Source organism: Oncorhynchus masou, chromosome 1 (assembly GCF_036934945.1).
Source record: "Oncorhynchus masou masou isolate Uvic2021 chromosome 1, UVic_Omas_1.1, whole genome shotgun sequence".
Classification (NCBI taxonomy): domain Eukaryota; kingdom Metazoa; phylum Chordata; class Actinopteri; order Salmoniformes; family Salmonidae; genus Oncorhynchus; species Oncorhynchus masou.
In genome coordinates this window covers 49,985,348-50,005,793 of record NC_088212.1, presented here as the reverse complement: position 1 = coordinate 50,005,793, position 20,446 = coordinate 49,985,348, and the positions used below count along the sequence as shown (strand labels likewise).

The following is a 20,446-nucleotide window of genomic DNA, read 5'->3' as shown; positions in this document are numbered from 1 at the left end:
AAAAGGTTGTGGCGTGGATCAGAAAACCAGTCAGTATCTAGGTGTGACCACCATTTGCCTCATGCAGCGCTACATCTCGTTACATCTCCATAGAGTTGATCAGGCTGTTGATTGTGTTGTCCAACACCTCTTTAATGGCTGTGCAAAGTTGCTCGATATTGGCGGGAACTGGAACGCACTGTCGTACACGTAGATCCAGAGCATCCCAAACATGCTCAATTGGTGACATGTCTGGTGAATATGCAGGCGATGGAAGAACTGGGACATTTTCAGCTTACAGGAATTGTGTACAGATCCTTGTGACATGGGGCCATGCATTATTGTATCATGTTGAAACATGAGGGGATGGCGGCGAATGAATAGCACAACAATAGGCCTCGGATCTCGTCACGGTATCTCTGTGAATTCAAATTGAGATCGATAAAATGCAATTATGTTTGTTGTCCATAGAAAACTGCAGTCAGGTCAAGACCCTGGTGAGGACGACGAGAATGCAGATGAGCTTCCCTGAAACAATTTCTGACAATTTGTGCAGAAATTATTTGGTTGTCAAAACCCACAGTTTCATCAGCTGGCTGGTCTCAGATGATTCCGCAGGTGAAGAAGCCGGATGTGGAGGTCCTAGGCTGGTTGGACGTACTGCCAAATTCTCTAAAACGACAATGGAGGCGGCTTATGGTAAAGAAATGAACATTACATTTTCTGGCAACCGCTCTGGTGGACAATCCTGCAATCAGCATGCTAATTGCACGCTTCCTCAAAACTTGAGACATCTGTGGCACATTTTAAAGTGGCCTTTTATTGGTGCACCTGTGTAATGATTATGCTGTTTAATCAGCTTCTTGATATGCCACACCTGTCAGGTGAATGGATTATCTTGGCAAAGGAAAAATGCTCACTAACAGGGATGTAAACAAAGTTGTGCACAAAATAGGAGAGAAACATTTTTTTGTGCATATGGAACATTTATGGGATCTTTTATTTCAGCTCATGAAACATGGGACCAATACTTGTTCAGTGTAGATTTAGGAGAAAGTGGAAAACATGAATATGTTAATTACCATATTCAGATCTTCTTGGAAGGGTTGCACCCCAGTGGGTAGTTGGATTTCCATGACTGTGTGGCTGGAGTCAGTGAATACCTCGTTTGGAGGGGGATTGTATCTTTAAAACATATGAGACAATTTAAGCACTGTTCTATATTTTACTTTACAGAAATGCGCATTATCTTTACAGTGGTGGAGATAGCGTTAGGTTTTCTTTGTATTTTAATTACATTAAAACAGATACAAAAAACACCTTATGGAACAGCGGGGACTGTGAAGCAACACAAACATTGACACAGACACACGCATACACATGCATTCACATACACATGCGCGCGCAATACATACACATGGATTTAGTAATGTAGATATGTGGTAGTGGTGGAGTAGGGGCATGAAAGCACACAGTGTGTTGTGAAATCTGTGAATGTATTGTAATGTTTTAAAATTGTATAAACTGCCTTAATTTTGCTGGACCCTGGAAGAGTAGCTGCTGCTTTGGCAGCAGCTAATGGGGATCCATAATGAATTCAAATACAAATAAAATGATGGTGATTTACTCAATAAATTACTGTGAACTAATATATAGAGTGTGTGACTATTTATTTTCATAGCTTATAGTTTATTCTCCGTCAGTCAGCACCTCTACATAAAATCATTTCCTCTGGGCATGCGCCAGCTCATGTTTTTTATTCGATTCATTTTAAAAAACACCAAATATTTTACTCACTTTGCACATGCGACAATTCGAGACGAATGCAGCATAGTATCTGGTGAAGTAGAAATTAAAGCTACAGTACCAGTCAAACGTTTGGACACACCTACTCATTCCAGTGCTTTTCTTTATTTTTACTATTTTCTACATTGTAGAATAATAATGAAGACATCAAAACTATGAAATAACACATATGGAATCATGTAGTAACAAAAAAGGTGTTCAACAAATCAAACTAGTTCAAATAAAGAAAATCCTTGAATGAGAAGGTGTGTCCAAACTGTTGACTGGTACTGTATATTTGTTTCCATGTTTATTGTGAGAGAAATGGTTGTAGTAAGTTTACAGACATTGATTCACTGTCATACCTTTTGACTTTTTGTTAGGATGATGCACTTCAATGGAAATGTCAAATTTGCAGTTTTTGTTGGTCTCTGTTGTTTTATAATAAACGGTTTTCATCTGTTGTCAGATAAGAATTAAGCATACTGTTTAATGGGGAAATCTAGAGTTGAAACAACAATTGGGTATGACAGTTGAACTAAGCTCATGAGGCATAAAATAAATTCTTCAAGAATGAATGGGTATATGTAAATCATTACTTAAATGTACAGTGGCAAGAAAGTATGTGAACCCTTTGGAATTACCTGGATTATTGCATTAATTGGTCATAACATTTGATCTGATCTTCATCTAAATCACAACAATAGACAAACATAGTGGGCTTAAACTAATAACACAAATTATGTATTTTTCTTGTCTATATTGAATACATTATTTGAGCATTCACAGTGTAGGTTGGAAAAAGTATGTGAACCCCTGGGCTAATGACTTCTCCAAAAGCTAACCTGGAGTCCAATCAATGAGACAAGATTGGAGATGTTTGTTAGAGCTGCCTTGCCTTATAAAAAACTCACAATTTGAGTTTGCTATTCACAAGAAGCATTTCCTGATGTGAACCATGCCCTGAACCAAAGAGATCTCAGAAGACCTAATATTAAGAATTGTTGACTTGCATAACGCTGTAAAGGGTTACAAAAGTATCTCTAAAAGCCTTGATGTTCATCAGTCCAGGGTAAGACAAATTGTCTATAAATTGAGAAAGTTCAGCACTGTTGCTACTCTCCCTAGGAGTGGCCATCCTGCAAAGATAACTGCAAAAGCACAGCTCAAAATGCTCAATGAGGTTAAGAAGAATCCTAGTCTGTCAGCTAAAGACTTACAGAAGTCTCTGGAACATGCTAACATCTCTGTTGACGAATCTACGATGCGTAAAACACTAAACAAGAATGGTGTTCATGGGAGGACACCACGGAAGAAGCCACTGCTGTCCAAAAAACCCCATTGCTGCTCGTCTGAGGTTTGCAGAAGTGCACCTGGATGTTCCACAGCGCTACTGGCAAAATATTCTGTGGACAGATGAAACTACAGTTGAGTTGTTGGTGTGCTGTGCCTTCCAAACATCAAAACCTCATCCCAACTGTAAAGTATGGTGGAGGTAGCATCATGGTTTGGGGCTGCTTTGCTGCCTCAGGGCCTGGATAGGTTGCTATCATCGACGGAAAACAGAATTCCCAAGTTTATCAAGACATTTTGTTAGGCTATCTGTCCGCCAATTGAAGCTCAGAAGTTGGGTGATGCAACAGGACAACGACCCAAAACACAGAAGTAAATCAACAATAGAATGGCTTCAACAGAAGAAAATACGCCATCTGGAGTGGCCCAGTCAGAGTCCTGACCTCAACCCGATTGAGATGCTGTGGCATGACCTCAAGAGAGCAGTTCACATCAGACATCCCAAGAATATTGCTGAACTGAAACAGTTTTGTAAAGAGGAATGGTCCAAAATTCCTTCTGACCGTTGTGCAGGTGTGATCCGCAACTACAGAAAACGTTTGGTTGAGGTTATTGCTACCAGAAAGGTCAACCAGTAATTAAATCTAACGGTTCACATACTTTTCCCACCCTGCACTGTGAATGTTTGCACGGTGTGTTCAATAAAGACATGAAAACGTATAATTTTGTCGTGCGTAATTAGTTTAAGCAGACTGTTTGTCTATTGTTGTGACCTAGATGAAGATCAGATCAAATTTTCTGGCCAATTTATGCAGAAATCCAGGTATTTCCAAAGGGTTCACATACCTTTTCTTGACACTTTTTATGTTTCAATCACAGAATTGCATCTTTAATGTGAGCATGAAAAAAGACTTTAAGAGATATTTTAAAATTATACCTTCATTTAACTAGGCAAGTCAGTTAGGAACATATTCTTATTTACAATGACAGCTTAACCCGGCCGATGCTGGGCCAATTGTGCGCCGCCCTATGGGACTCCCAATCATAGCCAGATGTGATACAACCTGGAATCAAACCAGGGACTGTAGTGATGCCTCTTGCACTGAAATGCAGTGCCTTAAACTGCTGCGCCACTCGGGAGCCCATAATCAACTTCTGTTTAGAAGGACAATGAGTAACGCAACAGAGGATTGATGGAACTTACCTGGACAATGGAGACTCCTGTACCAAAGCCTGTGGACACTCTGACATCTTTATCCTCAGTCACCTGTTAAAATGAGACACAGTATGACTGTATAATCATGAATTAGATGGGAGACAGAAAATTGCGAGGAAACATACAAACACAGCACATGAGAGATATAATATATAGTCTGTACTGCAACTTCAGGGTTCATTTAGCAAAGATCAGTATGAAAGAAAGAAATTACATCAGGACATAAATGATTGAGATGATGATCAGGTTATACTGCAAATATCATTGACCCGATACATCATAGTCACAGGAAAACCCAAGGAAAAGATGGTATCATTGAGAAGAAGTGGTCTTTTTGCAGGCAGTGTGTAAATTTGGGGTCACACACAGCGTGTGAGGGTGGAGGTAAGCCCTTACCTCTATTGGTTTGCCCACAGGTTTCTTCTGGGTGAGCACAACTTTCCCCAGTTGTTCCCTCGTCTTTATGTAGAACGCCTCGATCAACAGATCCAGCTTGGTATATTTGACCACTTTGCTGTACTCAGTCAGAGCCTCCAGGGTGAGAATAGTGTCCTGTGTAGAGATGACATACAGTAGTGTGATGAAGAAGGTGTAGGTGGTCCTCTGTAAGTGGTCTTCTGTAGCTCAGCTGGTAGAGCATGGCACTTGCAACACCAGAATAGTCTGTTCAATTCCTGGGACTTACGTTAAAATATATGCATGACTGTAAGTCGCTTTGGATAAAAGCATCTCCTAAATGGCATATATTATGTAGGGGATAATCAACAAGGTGCTATGTGTTATGGAAATTATTGAACAAAGTGGAAGGCATGTGCCATGACTAGTGGTGAGGAGTCCATTCCTCAACTCCCATTTCTGTGTGTCGAGCCTCTATTCTGCTAGGGACCGAGTCCTAAGAGTCAGTATTTTGCAATGGAGAAAACTAGCTAGTTGCCATAGGCTACTTCGGAGAACGCCATCTCACAACTTTTACAGCAAAGAAAGAAGCAGCTAGCCAGGGAGGGAGAGAGGGGAGGGGCACAGCCAGGCATGCCGATCACCAGGCCGTCAGTCAGAACCGTGCATCCAAAACAAATAAAATGTTATTTGTCACATGCGCCGAATACAACTGGTGTAGAAACTTACAGTGAAATGCTTACTTACAAGCCCTTAACCAACAGTGCTTTAAGAAGTTAAGAAGAAAAACGTGTTAAGTAAAAAATAGATAAGTAGAAAAATACAAAAATAAACGTAACAAATAATTAAACAGCAGCAGTAAAATAACAATGGCGAGGCTATATACAGGGTGTACCGGTACAGAGTCAATGTGCGGGGGGATCGGCTAGTTGCGGTAATTGAGGAAATATGTACTTGTAGGTAGAGTTATTAAAATGACTATGCATATATAACAGAGAGTAGCAGCAGCGTAGATGGGGGGAGGAGCAATGCAAATAGTCTGGGTAGCCATTTGATTAGATGTTCAGGACACTTATGGCTTGGGGGTAGATGCTGTTTAGAAGCCTCTTTGACCTAGACTTGGTGCTCTGGTACCACTTGCCATGCGGTAGCAGAGAAAACAGTGTATGACTAGGGTGGCTGCAGTCTGACAATTTTTAGGGCTTTCCTCTGACACCACCTGGTATAGAGGTCCTGGATGGCAGGAAGCTTGGCCCCAGTGATGTACTGGGCCATACGCACTACTCTCTGTAGTGTCTTATGGTCAGAGGCCGACCAGATGCCATACCAGGCAGCGATGCAACCAGGATGCTCTCGATGGTGCAGCTGTAGAACCTTTTGAGGATCTGAGGACCCATGACAAATCTTTTCAGTCTTCTGAGGGGGAGTAGGTTTTGTCGTGCCCTCTTCACAACTGTCTTGGTGTGCTTGGACCATGTTAGTTTGTTGGTGATGTGGACGCAAAGGAACCTGAAGCTCTCAACCTGCTCCACTACAGCTCCGTCAATGAGAATGGGGGCGTGCTCGGTCCTCTTTTTCCTGTAGTCCATAATCATCATATTTGTCTTGACCACGTTGAGGGAGAGGTTGTTATCCTTGCACTACACGGTCAGGTCTCTGACCTCCTCCCTATAGGCTATCTCATCATTGTCGGTGATCAGGTCTACCACTGTTGTGTCATCGGCAAACTTAATGATGGTGTTGGAGTCGTGCCTAGCCATGCAGTCATGAACAGGGAGTACACGAGGGGACTGAGCACGCACCCCTGAGGGGCCACCGTGTTGAGGATCAGCGTGGCGGATGTGTTGTTACCTACCCTTACCACCTGGGGGCGGCACATCAGGAAGTCCAGGATCCAGTTGCAGAGGGAGATGTTTAGTCCCAGGGTCCTTAGCTTAGTGATGAGCTTTGAAGGCACTATGGTGTTGAACGCTGAGCTGTAGTCAATGAATAGAATTCTCACATAGGTGTTTCTTTTGTCCACGTGGGAAAGGGCAGTGTGGAGTGCAATCGAGATTGCATCATCTGTGGATCTGTTGGGGCTTAGGCAAATTGGAGTGGATCTTGGGTTTCTGGGATAGTGGTGTTGATCTGAGCCATGACCAGCCTTTCAAAGCACTTCAGGGCTACAGACGTGAGTGCTACGGGTCGGTAGTCATTTAGGCAGGTTACCTTAGTGTTCTTGGGCACAGGCACTATGGTTGTCTGCTTAAAACATGTTGGTATTACAGACTTGGACAGGGAGAGGTTGACCTGTTTAAAGGTCTAACTCACATTGGCGGCGGAGAGCGTGTTCACACAGTTGTCTGGGACAGCTGATGCTCTCATGCATGTTTCAGTGTTACTTGCCTCAAAGCGAACATAGAAGTTATTTAGCTCGTCTGGTAGGCACGTGTCACTGGGCAGCTCTCGGCTCTGCTTCCCTTTGCAGTCTGTAATAGTTTGCAAGCCCTGTCACATCTGACGATCATCGGAGCCAGTGTAGTATGATTCGATCTAAGTCCTGTATTGACGCTTCGCCTGTTTGATGGTTTGTCGGAGGGCATAGCAGGATTTCTTATAAGCTTCGGGGTTAAAGTCCCGCTCCTTGAAAGCAGCTCTATGGTAGCCTAGTGGTTAGAGCGTTGGGCCAGTAACCGAAAGGTTGCTATATCAAATCCCTTAGCTGACATGGTAAAAATCTGTTGTTCTGCCCCTGAGCAAGGCAGTTGATCCACTGTTCCCAGGGCACTGTAGATGTCAATTAAGGCAGCCCCCGCACCTCTCTGATCCAGAGGGGTTGGGTTGAATGCGGCAAGACACATTTCAGTTGTGTGACTGACTAGGTATCCACCCTTTAGCTCAATGTGGATGTTGCCTGTTATCCATGGCTTCTGGTTGGGGTATGTACGTACAGTCACTGTGGGTACAACGTCATCAATGCACTTACTGATGAAGCCCGTGACTGATGTGGTGTACTGAATGCCATCGGAACCCCGGAACATATTCCAGTCTGTGCTGACAAAACAGTCCTGTAGTTTAGTTTATCCGTAATCAAACTATGTATATGTTTAATCGTATACTTCCAACTTGTGCTAAATTAAAATAGTATATTGAGTTAAATCAACCAGACTCAGGCGCTAAACTTCAACATGTCTTTACTCCATCACTGTCCATGTAACAAGTCCCACATTCCTTTACTGATGTGGTGACGTCATATATCAGTACGTCACATCAATACATGACATCCCTCCTTTACTTGGATATGAACTTCAACGTCAACCTGACATACACAACAACACTAGTTCTTTACCTATATAGAAACCTTTGTTTTTACCAATAAACAACTGAAATATGTTCAGTGTCTTATTATTTCTGTTCTCCTAATGGACTTTCCTTTTAAAGCTCACTTCTAAGCAAAACAAAACAGTATTATTATTATTATTTCTTAATGTAACAAAACATTCTGCACCTTTTTCACAACATAAAACATTCAAAGTCTTCACATTAGTCCTTTGTACTTGTCATTTTCCAGTTTATTCTCGTTTTCTTTACCCCTTGCAGTACAGGATAATTAGTTTATGACAAAGTCTGTTAACGTCTGTGGCAGTTTAATTTGTCTGTGAGGCTTGACTGGCTTGGGTGTCCGTGGTCTTTGTGGTGATCCCTCACAGATAGACATTACATAGAGTCCAACCAGACTCAGAGTAGGACTCTGTTCCACAGTCTCTTTCAGTTGTGTGGTGTCCTTTGGTTGTGGATCTGGCTCCTCAATTGTATACCTCTTTACGAATGTTGTATTCCTTGAATACCTGGTCCTGGTTGGAGATTGAACAACCACATTGTTTCCCTCTTCACTGATTACAGTGTGTGGTATCTTTTGAAGGTTGTTGTGAACTTGTGTGTTTTGTCCTGTTTTAGGAGAACCTGGTCTCCGATGTCCACGTCAGAGTGTTTGGCTCTGCGACGGTTATCTGCATAGATCTTGGATTTCCCTTTCTGCTGAGCATCATATACCTGTCTCTCCAGGTCACTGTGGTGTAGCTATATCCGGAAGCTTTCACCTCATTTTCCTTTAGAAAATGAGCTCAGCTGGGCTCCTGCCCATGGTATAGTGATCAATGGACCTGTAGACTGACATACTTGCATAGCTCCTGCTTCCAGTCCAGCCCCTCAGCTTGTGCAATGCGAATCCGTTTCATGAAGGAGGCATTTTTCCACTCCACTTCACCATTTACCTGTGCCCATTTTGGCATAGTTTTTCATGCTGTAACCTATTTTCCTGGCAGAAGTTCTGGAACTGGGATAACGTGTACTGTGGTCCAAAATCAGATCAGATTGTTAATGGTAGACCATGATGACTGAAAATAGTCTCCAGACTATCAATCACCTTTTCTGCAGTAGCAGATTGCATTATATCATTTTCATAATATCTGCTGTAATACAACTACAAGTATTGAGTGTCCTGTAGGTAGTGAACCCAATAGGTCAGTGGTGACGTCATGCCACGGCCCATCAGGCAAAGCTGTGGGTCTCAGTGGTTCTGGCACATCTGGTTGTGCTTCAATCAGACAACCATGGCATGACTTGACGTGGCTCTCTGCAGACTTGTTCTTGCCCAGCCACCAAACTTTACTCCTGAGATGGTGTTTTGTGCCTACAATGCCCAAATGTCCCTTGTGAGCTACGGCTAGAACCCTTGCATTAAGTGCATGTGGCAAAAACAATGTGTTCCCCTTAGGACTAATTGTCTGATTACACACAGTTAATTTGCTATAAGTGAATATGCCTGGCATGTCTCATAACACCCACTGTCTCATCAGTTGTTAAAATGTCTGTCTCGGTGTAACGATCGTCTTCAGGAGAAAGAGAGGAGGACCAAAGCGCAGCGTGGTAAGTGTTCATAATTTTAATTAAAGGAAGCACTGAACACTGAATCGATACAAAAATAACAAAATGAACGAACGAAACGAAACAGTCCTGTCTGGTGACACACACGTGACACAAAGACAGAACAAAGGAACTAAGGTCAGAACGTGACAGTACCCCCCAAAGGTGCGGACTCCGGCCGCAAAACCTGAACCTATAGGGGAGGGTCTGGGTGGGCGTCTTTCTGCGGTGGCGGCTCTGGCGCGGGACGTGGACCCCACTTCACCATAGTTTTTATCCGCCTCCTCAACCGCCCCCGTGGCCTCTTATGAGTGGCAACCCTCACCACGGACCTCGGACTGGGGACCCTCACCACGGGTCCCAAATGGACGGGAGATTCTGGCAGCGCCGGACAGGCGGGAGACTCCGGCATCGCCGGCGTGACAGGCAGCTCTGGCAGCTCCTGGCTGACTGACGGCTCTGGCAGCTCCTGGCTGACTGGCAGCTCAGGACAGACTGGCGGCTCTGGCAGCTCAGGACAGACTGGCGGCTCTGGCAGCTCAGGACAGACTGGCGGCTCTGGCAGCTCAGGACAGACTGGCGGCTCTGGCAGCTCAGGACAGACTGGCGGCTCTGGCAGCTCAGGATAGACGGGAGAGTCTGGCAGCGCTGGAGTCGGAGGAAGGCTCTGACAGCACTGGACAGGCGGGAGCACCTGTAGGGAGAAGACGGAGAGACAGCCTGGTGTGGGGGGCTGCCAGGGCTGGTACGTGGAGGTGGCACTGGACAGACCGGAACGTAAAGACGCGCTGGAGCTCTTGAGCACCGAGCTTACCCAACCTTACCTGGTTGAATTCTCCCCGTAGCCAGGCCAGTGCGGCGAGGTGGAATAACCCGCACTGGGCTGTGCTGGCGAACCGGGGACACCATGCGTAAGGCTGGTGCCATGTACACCGGCCCGAGGAGACGCACTGGAGACCAGATGAGTAGAGCCGGCTTCATGGCACCTGGCTCGATGCCCACTCTAGCCCAGCTGATACGAGGAGCTGGAATGTACTGCACCGGGCTATGCACACGCACCGGAGACACCGTGCGCTCCACCGTGTAACACGGTGCCTGCCCGGTCCCTCTCCCTCTCCGGTAAGCACGGAAAGTTGGCGCAGGTCTCCTACCTGCCTTCGCCACACTCCCCGTGTGCCCCCCCAATACATTTTTGGGGCTGCCACTCAGGCTTCCAGCCGCGCCGCCGTGCTGCCTCCTCATACCACCGCCTCTCGGCTTTCGCTGCCTCCAGCTCAGCCTTGGGGCGGCGATATTCTCCAGCCTGTGCCCCTGGTCCCTTGCCGTCCAGAATCTCCTCCCAAGTACAGGAGTCCTGCGATCGCTGCTTCTGCTACTGCTGCCCGTTATCACGCTGCTTGGTCCTTTTGTGGTGGGTGTTTCTGTAACGGTCGTCTTCGGGAGAAAGAGAGGAGGACCAAAGCGCAGCGTGGTAAGTGTTAATAATTTTAATTCAAGGAAGCACTGAACACTGAATCAATACAAAAATAACAAAATGAACGAACAAAACGAAACAGTCCTGTCTGGTGACATACACACGTAACACAAAGACAGAACAAAGGAACTAAGGTCAGAATGTGACACTCGGAAATGCTGTTTTTACATGTGGCACGAAGTATGCATTTAACGCAGCCACAGCCCTGACTTAGTCTGTTGGTTCTCCAGTGTCTGCGAGTGTGGAGCTACCCAACTTTATCAGGAGGAGTTATCCTAGGCCGATTTGCAATGTGTTTACACTGCGGGAAACACAGAAGTTTTTCATTTTAGCTATGATCAGCTCGTGAAAAATGGAAGGATATAAACTTGAAACCACTGATCATGACAATTTAGAGAAAGGGATGAAACTCCTGGACAGCAGTTGTGAGTAGCCTGATTAACATTCAATATTGTTCATTTTACTTTGGCCTGTCCTGCTATTAGGATATGTTGCTTGTTAAAATGTCAGTGCATTTTTTGGGGGGGGGCAGATTAGGCTATTTGATCGAGAAAAAAACGTTTCCATTTCATTGCATGTTCATACATTTTATTTCCAGCCTGTAGGCTACAGAAAAGGCTGCATACTCTTTCTACCATCTGCTACATGATTTAGGTTAGATCATTTCTTTGACGGAATGTTGGTGGAGCGCCGCAGCGACACGTCTTCTCGTCAATCTGCCACCATACACGGCCGCCTAATCCACAGGAGAAGCTCAGCCATTAACACCATAGTACCCAGCAAGCTCATTATTAAACTCGGGGCCCTGGGTCTGAACCCCGCCCTGTGCAACTTGGTCCTGGACTTCCTGACGTGCCGCCCCCAGGTGGTGAAGGCAGGAAACACGATGATCCTCAACACAGGGGCCCCACAAGGGTGCATGCTCAGCCCCCTCCTGTACTCGAGGCCACGCACGCCTCCAACTCAATCATCAAGTTTGCAGACGACACAACAGTGGTAGGCCTGGAGGTGAGGGCCCTGACGAAGTGGTGCCAGGAAAATAACCTGTCCTTCAATGTCAACAAAACAAGGGAGTTGATCGTGGACTTCAGGAGACAGCAGAGGGAGCACGGCCCCATCCACATCAACGTGGAGAAGGTGAAAAGCTTAAACACCTTCTCAACGTCAACAGTAAAGAGGCGACTCCGGGATGCTGGCCTTCTAGGTAAAGTTCTTCTGTCCAGTGCCTGTGTTCTTTTGTCCATCTTAACCTTTTCTTTTTATTTGCCAGTCTGAGATATGGCTTTTTTTTTGCAACCCATTCTAGAAAGCCAGCATCCCGGAGTCACCTCTTCACTATTGAAGTTGAGACTGGTGTTTTGCAGGTACTATTTAATGAAGCTGCCAGATGAGGACTTGTGAGGCGTCTGCTTCACAAACTATACACTCTAATGTACTTGTCCTCTTGCTCAGTTGTGCAACGGGGCCTCCCACTCCTCTTCCTATTCTGGTTAGAGCCAGTTTGCACTGTTCTGTGAAGGGAGTAGTACACAGCGTTGTACGGGATCGTCAGTTTCTTGGCAATTTCTCGCATGGAATATAGTCTTCATTTCTCAGAACAAGAATAGACTTACAGGGGCCCCCGGGTGGCGAGGTGGTCTAAGGCACTGCATCACAGTGCTAGCTGTGCCACCAGAGACCCTGGGTTCAAGCCCAGGTTCAACATCCTTGCCTCATCACGCACTAGTGACTCCTGTGGTGGGCCAGGTCACTAGGTGTACAGTGTCCCCTCCAACACATTGGTGTGGTTGGCTTCTGGGTTGGATGTGCAGTGTGGCTAGGTTGGGTTGTGCTTCAGAGGATGCATGGCTCTCAACCTTAACCTCTCATGAGTCTGTACGTGAGTTGCAGCAATGAGACAAGACTGTAACTACTACCAATTGGGGAGAAAAAAGGGGTAAAAAAAGAATAGACTGATGAGTTTCAGAAGAAAGCTATTTGTTTTTAGCCATTTTGAGCCTGTAATCGAACCCACAAATGCTGATGCTCCAGATACTCAACTGGTCTAAAGACGGCCAGCTTCTTTAATCAGAACAACAGTTTTCAAATGTGCTAACATAATTGCAAAAGGATTTTGTAATGATCAATTAGCCTTTTAAAATTATAAACTTGGATTAGCTCACACAAAGTGCCATTAGAACACAGGAGTGATGGTTGCTGATAATGGGCCTCTGTACACCCATGTAGATATTCCATAAAAATTCAGCCGTTTCCAGCTACAATAGTCATTTACAACATTAACAATGTCTACACTATTTCTGATCAAGTTGATGTTATATTTTCTTTCAAAAACAAGGACATTTCTAAGTGACTCCAAACTTTTGAACGGTAATGTATGTGTATGTGACCAATCAAATTTGATTTGATTTGATTTCACTAATGAGCAGGCCGGCCCTGCTTGTAATTGCTAAGGACTGGAGAGTTATTCAGGATAAAAAGTCAAAAGAATGGAGCAATGCGCAGAGGAAAGCCTGGTTCAGTTTGCTTTCCACCAGACAATGAGAGATTAATTCACGTTTCAGCAGGACAATAACCCTAAAACACAAGGCCAAATCTACACTGGAGTTGCTTACCAAGAAGACAGTGAATGTTCCTGCATGGCCGAGTTACAATTTTGACTTAAAATCTGCTTGAAAATCTATGGCAAGACTTGAAAATTGGACAGAGCTTGAAGAGTTTTGAAAAGAATAAGGTGCAACTACTGTACAATTCATGTGTGCAAAGCTCACGGGATCATCAGTTTCTTACCCAGAAAGACTCACAGCTGTAATTGCAAAGGTGATTCTAAAATGTACTGACTCAGGAGTGTGAATACTTATGTAAATTAAATATTTTTGTATTTAATTTTCAATACATTTGAAAAAAATCTCAAAATATTTCACTTTTTCATTATGGGGTATTTTGTGTAGATGAGAATTCAGCATTTTGAATTCAGGCTGTAACACAATAAAATGTGAAAAAAGTCAAGGGGTATGAATACTTTCTGAAGGCACTGGACCTGGACCTATAGGCTGTATAGCCTACATATTTATTTAGATTGTCATTCTATCATTTTCATGGAATTTTTATTTAGAATTTATCAGAATATATTTTCTATAAACATTTTTACCAACCCCGTGCTACGGCAGCACTACGTCCCTGTAATGCCAATAAAGTTTTTAATTCGACTTTCAAAAGCAGCTCATACATAGAACATGTAAGAATGAACTTCATAGCCATTGAATTATACTGTGCATTGTAGGGAAATAATGGACACTCTAGAATGCCCTTTAAGCCAATCAGGACAACTATTCAACAATGCCAACATTGTTGAATACTCATTTTTGATTGGCTAGAGAGTGCATTATTTTCCTATAATGTACAGTATAATTCAATGGCTATGAAGTTTATTCTTACATGTTCTATGTCGATTTTCATAATAGGAAGACTGATGGTTTGGCTCGCTAAGCTAGCTTGCTTGGTTAACAAGGCAACTACTGTTGCTGTCAAGTAAACTTGCTAGCTACCTCAGTGGATGTTGAACACATTTCTATCAGCAAATGAAAACATTTCTAGCAGCAAATAATAGCCTTAGTATAAGCAGGATAATTAACTTGAGGCTCTAAGCGTTCCCTGCAAAATAATGCAACTCGGTGGAAGATAAGTGGCACACACCTTCCACTTCATGCATTATTTTCCATATAATTCATTGATTATCCATGAAATATTATATACAGTGAGCTCCGAAAGTATTGGGACAGTGACACCTTTTTTTGTTTTGGCTCTGTACTCCAGCACTTTGGATTTGACTAAAGTAGGGACTAATTAACTTATATGTTTTTAAAGTAGTCAAAAGTTTAGTATTTGGTCCCATATTCCTAGCACTCAATGATTACATCAAGCTTCTGACTCTACAAACTTGTAATGATGAGTGAGAAGTTACAGACGCACAAATGGTATACACCCAAGACATGCTAACCTCTCACCATTACAGAAACAGGGGAGGTTTCTTGGGGGGGGGGGGGGTATGATACTTATGCCTCTAACTTTCGCCATCATTATTCAGTCAGAATTATCTGTAATCATGGTACCATCCACATTCATGTTAGAAACATATTATATTCTTATTTACAATAAAAGTGACTCCCAAAATGACACAATACATTATTTACCATTAATTTATATTGGGAACATAATAATCTGAAACACAATCAAAACAAACAGCAAATGCATCTAAAAAGTTTGAAGACTCACAAGCTTGATGTAATCATTGCGTGCTAGGAATATGGGGCAAATACTAAACTTTGGACTACTTTAATAAACATATAAGTTAAGTCCCAACAGTTTTGGTCCCCTAAAATGGGGGGACTATGTACAAAATGTCCTAAATGACAAATGAAAAAATACTTGTTATGTATATTGAGACCTGGGTTCAAATAGTAGGCCTATTTTGTTTTCTTTCAAATACTTTAACTGCGCTTGATTGAGCCGGTCTGGCGTACTGTAACCAATGGAATAGTGCAAACCCTGCCCATTTTGCATTTCGTTCAGGCAGGCTCAATCAAATGCTCAAAGAATATGAAAGTAAATACTATCTGATACCAGTGTTAGTATTGCTATGGAACCTGAGTTGAGTGAAAGCCCCCTCCATAGCGCTGGTCCTGGGTCAGCCAGTTGATGATGGGCAGGGCGTAATTGTGTTTGGCTTTGATCAAGCCTGTGAGTAGGACGTAGGAGGTGGTCTCCACGGTCTGGGCCGATGCCTTGTCAGGCTTTAGCGGGTTCAGACGGGCATCTATCTCATGCCAGTAACGGTATTCAACTGGGTTTCCTTCACAAGAAGACACAAGAGTACAGACATCACAAGATTATACTGATAATTTGGAGCTACAGTATGTTCTACATTGAATTCTAAATTGTATCCAGTAACTTTCGCCTCAGATTCCACACCACTTCGTACCTTTTTCCCTGGCTTGCTTCTCAAGGCCATCATACAGGATCACGGATTGCATGCTGTCCCTGTCGTCCAGTGTGAGAGCATAGGCAGCCACAGCTTTCGCATACAGGCTTTTCACCCGGGGAGCATGATCAGAGATGTAGCCAGCAGCACGCTTCAGAGCCAAACTAAACTCCTGAGGATAATCACACAAGTCTAGGTTACCACGTGGTACTGGAAATATTAGAGCCTATATTTGATAGCCTACTTCCACATTTGCTATAGCCTCACCAGTAAGCCACAATTATCCACCGCCATGGCAGTCTTGATCCCAATCATGACGAAGGATGTGAAGAAGACTGATTGATCCACGGAATCTACACTTGCACCCTGTACTCTGGGACAGAAGGAGAATTCACGGAAGGAACCATCCTCATTTTGAGCCTTGTTGATCAGCCAGAAGATGGAGTTAGACAACATGTCACTGTCTACTTTGACGTATTTGTCCACCTGTCCCAAAGTCTTCACCACAAGAGCTGTTAACCTACAGGAGAGTCGGTCACAACAACACAACAAGGTGAGGTGCATGAGACAGCGCCCTGAGTTTCTTCTAGGCTAGTTGCTGACCCATACTGTATGTACTGTATATATATATGCTGACTGGCAGCAAGAAGGACAACAGAAAGATGACAAAACATCATTGTTTGGCTACATTTACACAGGCAGCCCAATTCTTAAATGTTTCCCACTAATTGGACTTTGACCAATCACATTAGATATTTTTCAGAGCGGATCTGGTCACACGACCAATTAGTGAAAAAACTATCCAAATTGGGCTGGCTGCCTGTGGCATGACAATGATAGGGAAGTTGGCTACAGCACACAGTATGGGACCAGGCTCTGTCTGTTCAACCCTATACCAAGCAGCAGACTCACCATGTACTAGCCTCCTTGTCTTTCCACATGCTGTAACTAAATTCACGAGGCCTCTTAAAAGATAGGATGCTTGTGATGCCTTAACGACACAGAACAACAAAAAACACAATTGAGCAACACCAATTCAAAGCTCATGAAACAAAAAGATTACAATTTTATTTAAACTTTGTTTTACCAAATGTTGAAGTTAGGAAACTTTTTTGCAAGGAGGACTTAGCAAACAAAGGAGCAAGGGATTCTAAACATGTTCCTGTAGAACAGGATAATAATGTAATGTTGTGTTCACATTTGTATTTTAGAGAAACAATAAGTGTAAAAAAAAAGAGTGAATCTCCCACCCTCTCTGATCTTCCTCTTAAGCTCCAGGGGACTGTTGTGTTCCCCTAGGCCCATGATGTCCCAACGGCCCGTGGTCTCCAGGTAGTGGTAGACAAAGTAGATGGGGAGGACTCTCATGATCTCGCCCTCAGCGGAGCCACTGGGTAGGTTGACAAGCTGGCGCAGGCCATCAGGGTTGTTCAAGATAGCCAGCACCTCTCCCAAAATCTCACCTAAAAGATGTGGTGAGGAGGATACAGGCTCATTTAAATGCAAGATGGAGAGTGAGGAAAAGGAAGGAGTGATAACAATTAGACACAATAACAAAGATTACGATAATGAGGTAAGGTTAGGCTATGATATTACGATTTCTACAATTATTTTAGGCTAAAAAAAGAGCAACTGGGTGCAATTCACAAATCATACGGCACAACTTATTGATATGAACTTAAAGACATGATGAATAACTTGATAATGTAGAGTTTCAGAAATTATACACATTTGTATCATTTCTGCTGTTGAAGTTCTGCCACATTTGAGGAAACAAATAGATATCACAGTGCAACCTCTATAGCATACCACATCATTACAATAGAATAGAATAAAATACCATTAATAGTAAGGAGACGTTCCACAGAGGTCTTAGGCACCAGTTGTGAAGGAATGGTATTACTGAGTTCTACCTTCCTGCTGGCGGCGCCTGATACACAACACAGAACATACATCAGCAGTTAGGAGAAATTATATCAAGTCGAATGTCTATGTGTGGAGCATGTGCATCCAATGGAATGCTTTGTTCATCAATTTGTTTTGTTTTTCCAAGAAAAGACAGCCCAGCATTACAGAATATTTATTGTTTAGGAGTGATGATCCACAGGAGGCTGGTGAGGGGAGGACGGCTCACAATAATGGCTGGAATGGAGTAAATGGAATGGAAACCATGTGTGTGAAGTGTTCCATACTATTACATTTATTCCGTTCCAGCCAATACTATGAGCCTGTCCTCCCCAATTAAGGTGCCACTAGCCACCCGTGATAGAGATAGAAATTAAGCAGGCAGAACCATGACACAGAGGTTTGGAGAGTATACTAAGAAAGATATTATAGTAAATGTACTGTATATCTTCAATAGCTTTAGGACACAACATCGGGAGTCTGTGTATTGGTTGAACTTCCTGAGTTGTGCATCTGTCTGGTGGGTGGCAATGGAAAATAACCCAACCACAATATAGCCGGCTTAACAACCCAAAAAATCCTGTCTACAAAGGTATATGTATAATCTCTAGAAACTCTACTTACAGACTAAAGTGAATTGTGTCCAACTTTTGTCCGAACCACATCATATTCCTGCTAAGTTAAACAGTGGGCTGACATTACACCAGGCACTTCATGTGAAACTTCCTACCACAAAATCTATCATATGGAGGTTCGGACAAAAGTTGGATTCAGTTGTTGATTTGATAGCGAGGGATACATTTCAATTTACGTCTGGTAAGTAGAATTCCTACAGCTTATACATATGCCTTTGTTGGCTTCTGTTGACAGGAAAAGTATTTTTGGTGAAGCAGGATATATTGTGGTAAGGTTATTTTCCTTCACCACACACCAGAACGATGCACAACTCAGGTCCAATACACAGACTGCCGATGTTGTGACCCAGCACTAATGTGAAATAGCATTGAGCCCATACCATAAAGACCCTGTGGGTCCAGTTTTCCTCCGCTGAGGTCCTCAGTCCTGATGCCTTCAGGCTGATGAAAAGACAGATAATACACAGCTTTTAAAACATCATACTGTCTTATACTGTACATAGTATACTGAACGTTCTGTGTATGTAATCACAATATTCGTTAGGTAGTTGCAAAGATGTTAGAGATATTTTACTGAAATAATATATTATCGTTTTTTTTCTTGATGCAGCCATTTTTTTTGCATGTCGTCAGTTTTCAAGATAGAGCACTTAGTAAAAATCTAAAAGTGTGATGATGATGCATTTTGTGTCAGTTCCATTTTGCATCATCATCATCATCCCCCCCTTTTGTTTTGTCATATCCTCAATAATACCAGAGGGTTCGCAACTGTATAATGGTGCGGATGACGCTCATTCTAGTACAGTTAAGTGCAGAAGTAGCAGCAGTTGAACTAGCCACCTTTAGGCTTACCACTACACGGATCGTCTTCACAATTTGGTCGTTGAACCTTGGCTTGTCAGTGCGTAAGGTGAATGTGAGAGTGTGACTCCCCACTTCCAAGGCCATGAGAGTGAAGGTGACAAGACCAACTGAGCCGCTTTCCAACAGAGTGGTCTTGTCACAGTTGGTAGTCTTTATGCCGTCATCTTTCGTTGGTTTTCCTTGGAACAGGCACACCCCTACCCCAGCGGTCAGAGTTACACAATACTAGCCACGGATGATACAGACAGAAAGAAGAATGGAAGCAATAAGATGCAAGTAAATCAGTACTTAAAATGGGCAGGTATACACCGGTACTGAATACCAGTAACGTGATTTTTGACTGCTTGAGTACCGGCACATCCTATAGAATATTGTCTTCACAAAAAACAGTAATACTGGCCCTTATTTCATTCCACTTCAAGCACATCATAAATTCATCAAAATATGCATTATATGATAAATGTTTTCAATCCTAATGACATGAATAATACCAGGTAAATGTTTTTTATTATTTTCAATGCATTTCAATAGAACCTCATTTACTGGCTTCACCTTAATATTGTATTCTGCCTGGTTATAGACGGAGCCTCGCAGCTCAATCTGCTCTCCACGCACCATGGAATAGGGCAGGGGCACATCTACACTCACTGCCTGAGTAACTGAGACCTTGATGGGGTCCGCCACACAGATCCCTGAGCTCCCTGGGAAGAATAAGAAAAACATTAACAACAAAACCGGGGTGACCAAGGGTTGATTCACTCTTCTGTTTTGAGCCAGGCTTTGCTGGCCTGGCTACACAACTAAAATGTCAGCGGGGAGCCATGTAGCTCATACAGGAGTGCTACAGGAATGATTAAGGCCTAGTGACCAATTTAAAAAATATATATTGTGATTTATCAGGGAATGCTGAATGACCCACATCAACCCTACTTCCCTTGGCTATGACAACTACCATAGTTGCTGGAACTGTGCTGGAAAGGACAATGTGTAGAGAAAATACTAGAGCCTGCATG

General features: G+C 43.4%; 1 protein-coding gene across 2 annotated transcripts in view; it reads right to left on the bottom strand.

The window, feature by feature from the left end:
* The window catches only part of c5 (complement component 5), a 63,476-nt gene that overhangs the window by 3,678 nt on the left and 39,352 nt on the right, over positions 1–20,446 (bottom strand). For both annotated transcript variants that reach the window (XM_064973978.1, XM_064973987.1), the window contains 14 exons: positions 19,986–20,134; positions 19,422–19,658; positions 18,950–19,010; positions 17,870–17,959; positions 17,280–17,492; positions 16,942–17,020; positions 16,297–16,549; positions 16,030–16,201; positions 15,695–15,900; positions 4,670–4,825; positions 4,262–4,324; positions 2,130–2,223; positions 1,777–1,816; positions 1,062–1,164 (listed from right to left, as the gene is read on the bottom strand). In XM_064973978.1, coding sequence (XP_064830050.1) covers positions 1,062–1,164; positions 1,777–1,816; positions 2,130–2,223; positions 4,262–4,324; positions 4,670–4,825; positions 15,695–15,900; positions 16,030–16,201; positions 16,297–16,549; positions 16,942–17,020; positions 17,280–17,492; positions 17,870–17,959; positions 18,950–19,010; positions 19,422–19,658; positions 19,986–20,134 — 1,916 coding nt within the window. The remainder of the gene's footprint in view (positions 1–1,061; positions 1,165–1,776; positions 1,817–2,129; positions 2,224–4,261; positions 4,325–4,669; positions 4,826–15,694; positions 15,901–16,029; positions 16,202–16,296; positions 16,550–16,941; positions 17,021–17,279; positions 17,493–17,869; positions 17,960–18,949; positions 19,011–19,421; positions 19,659–19,985; positions 20,135–20,446) is intronic.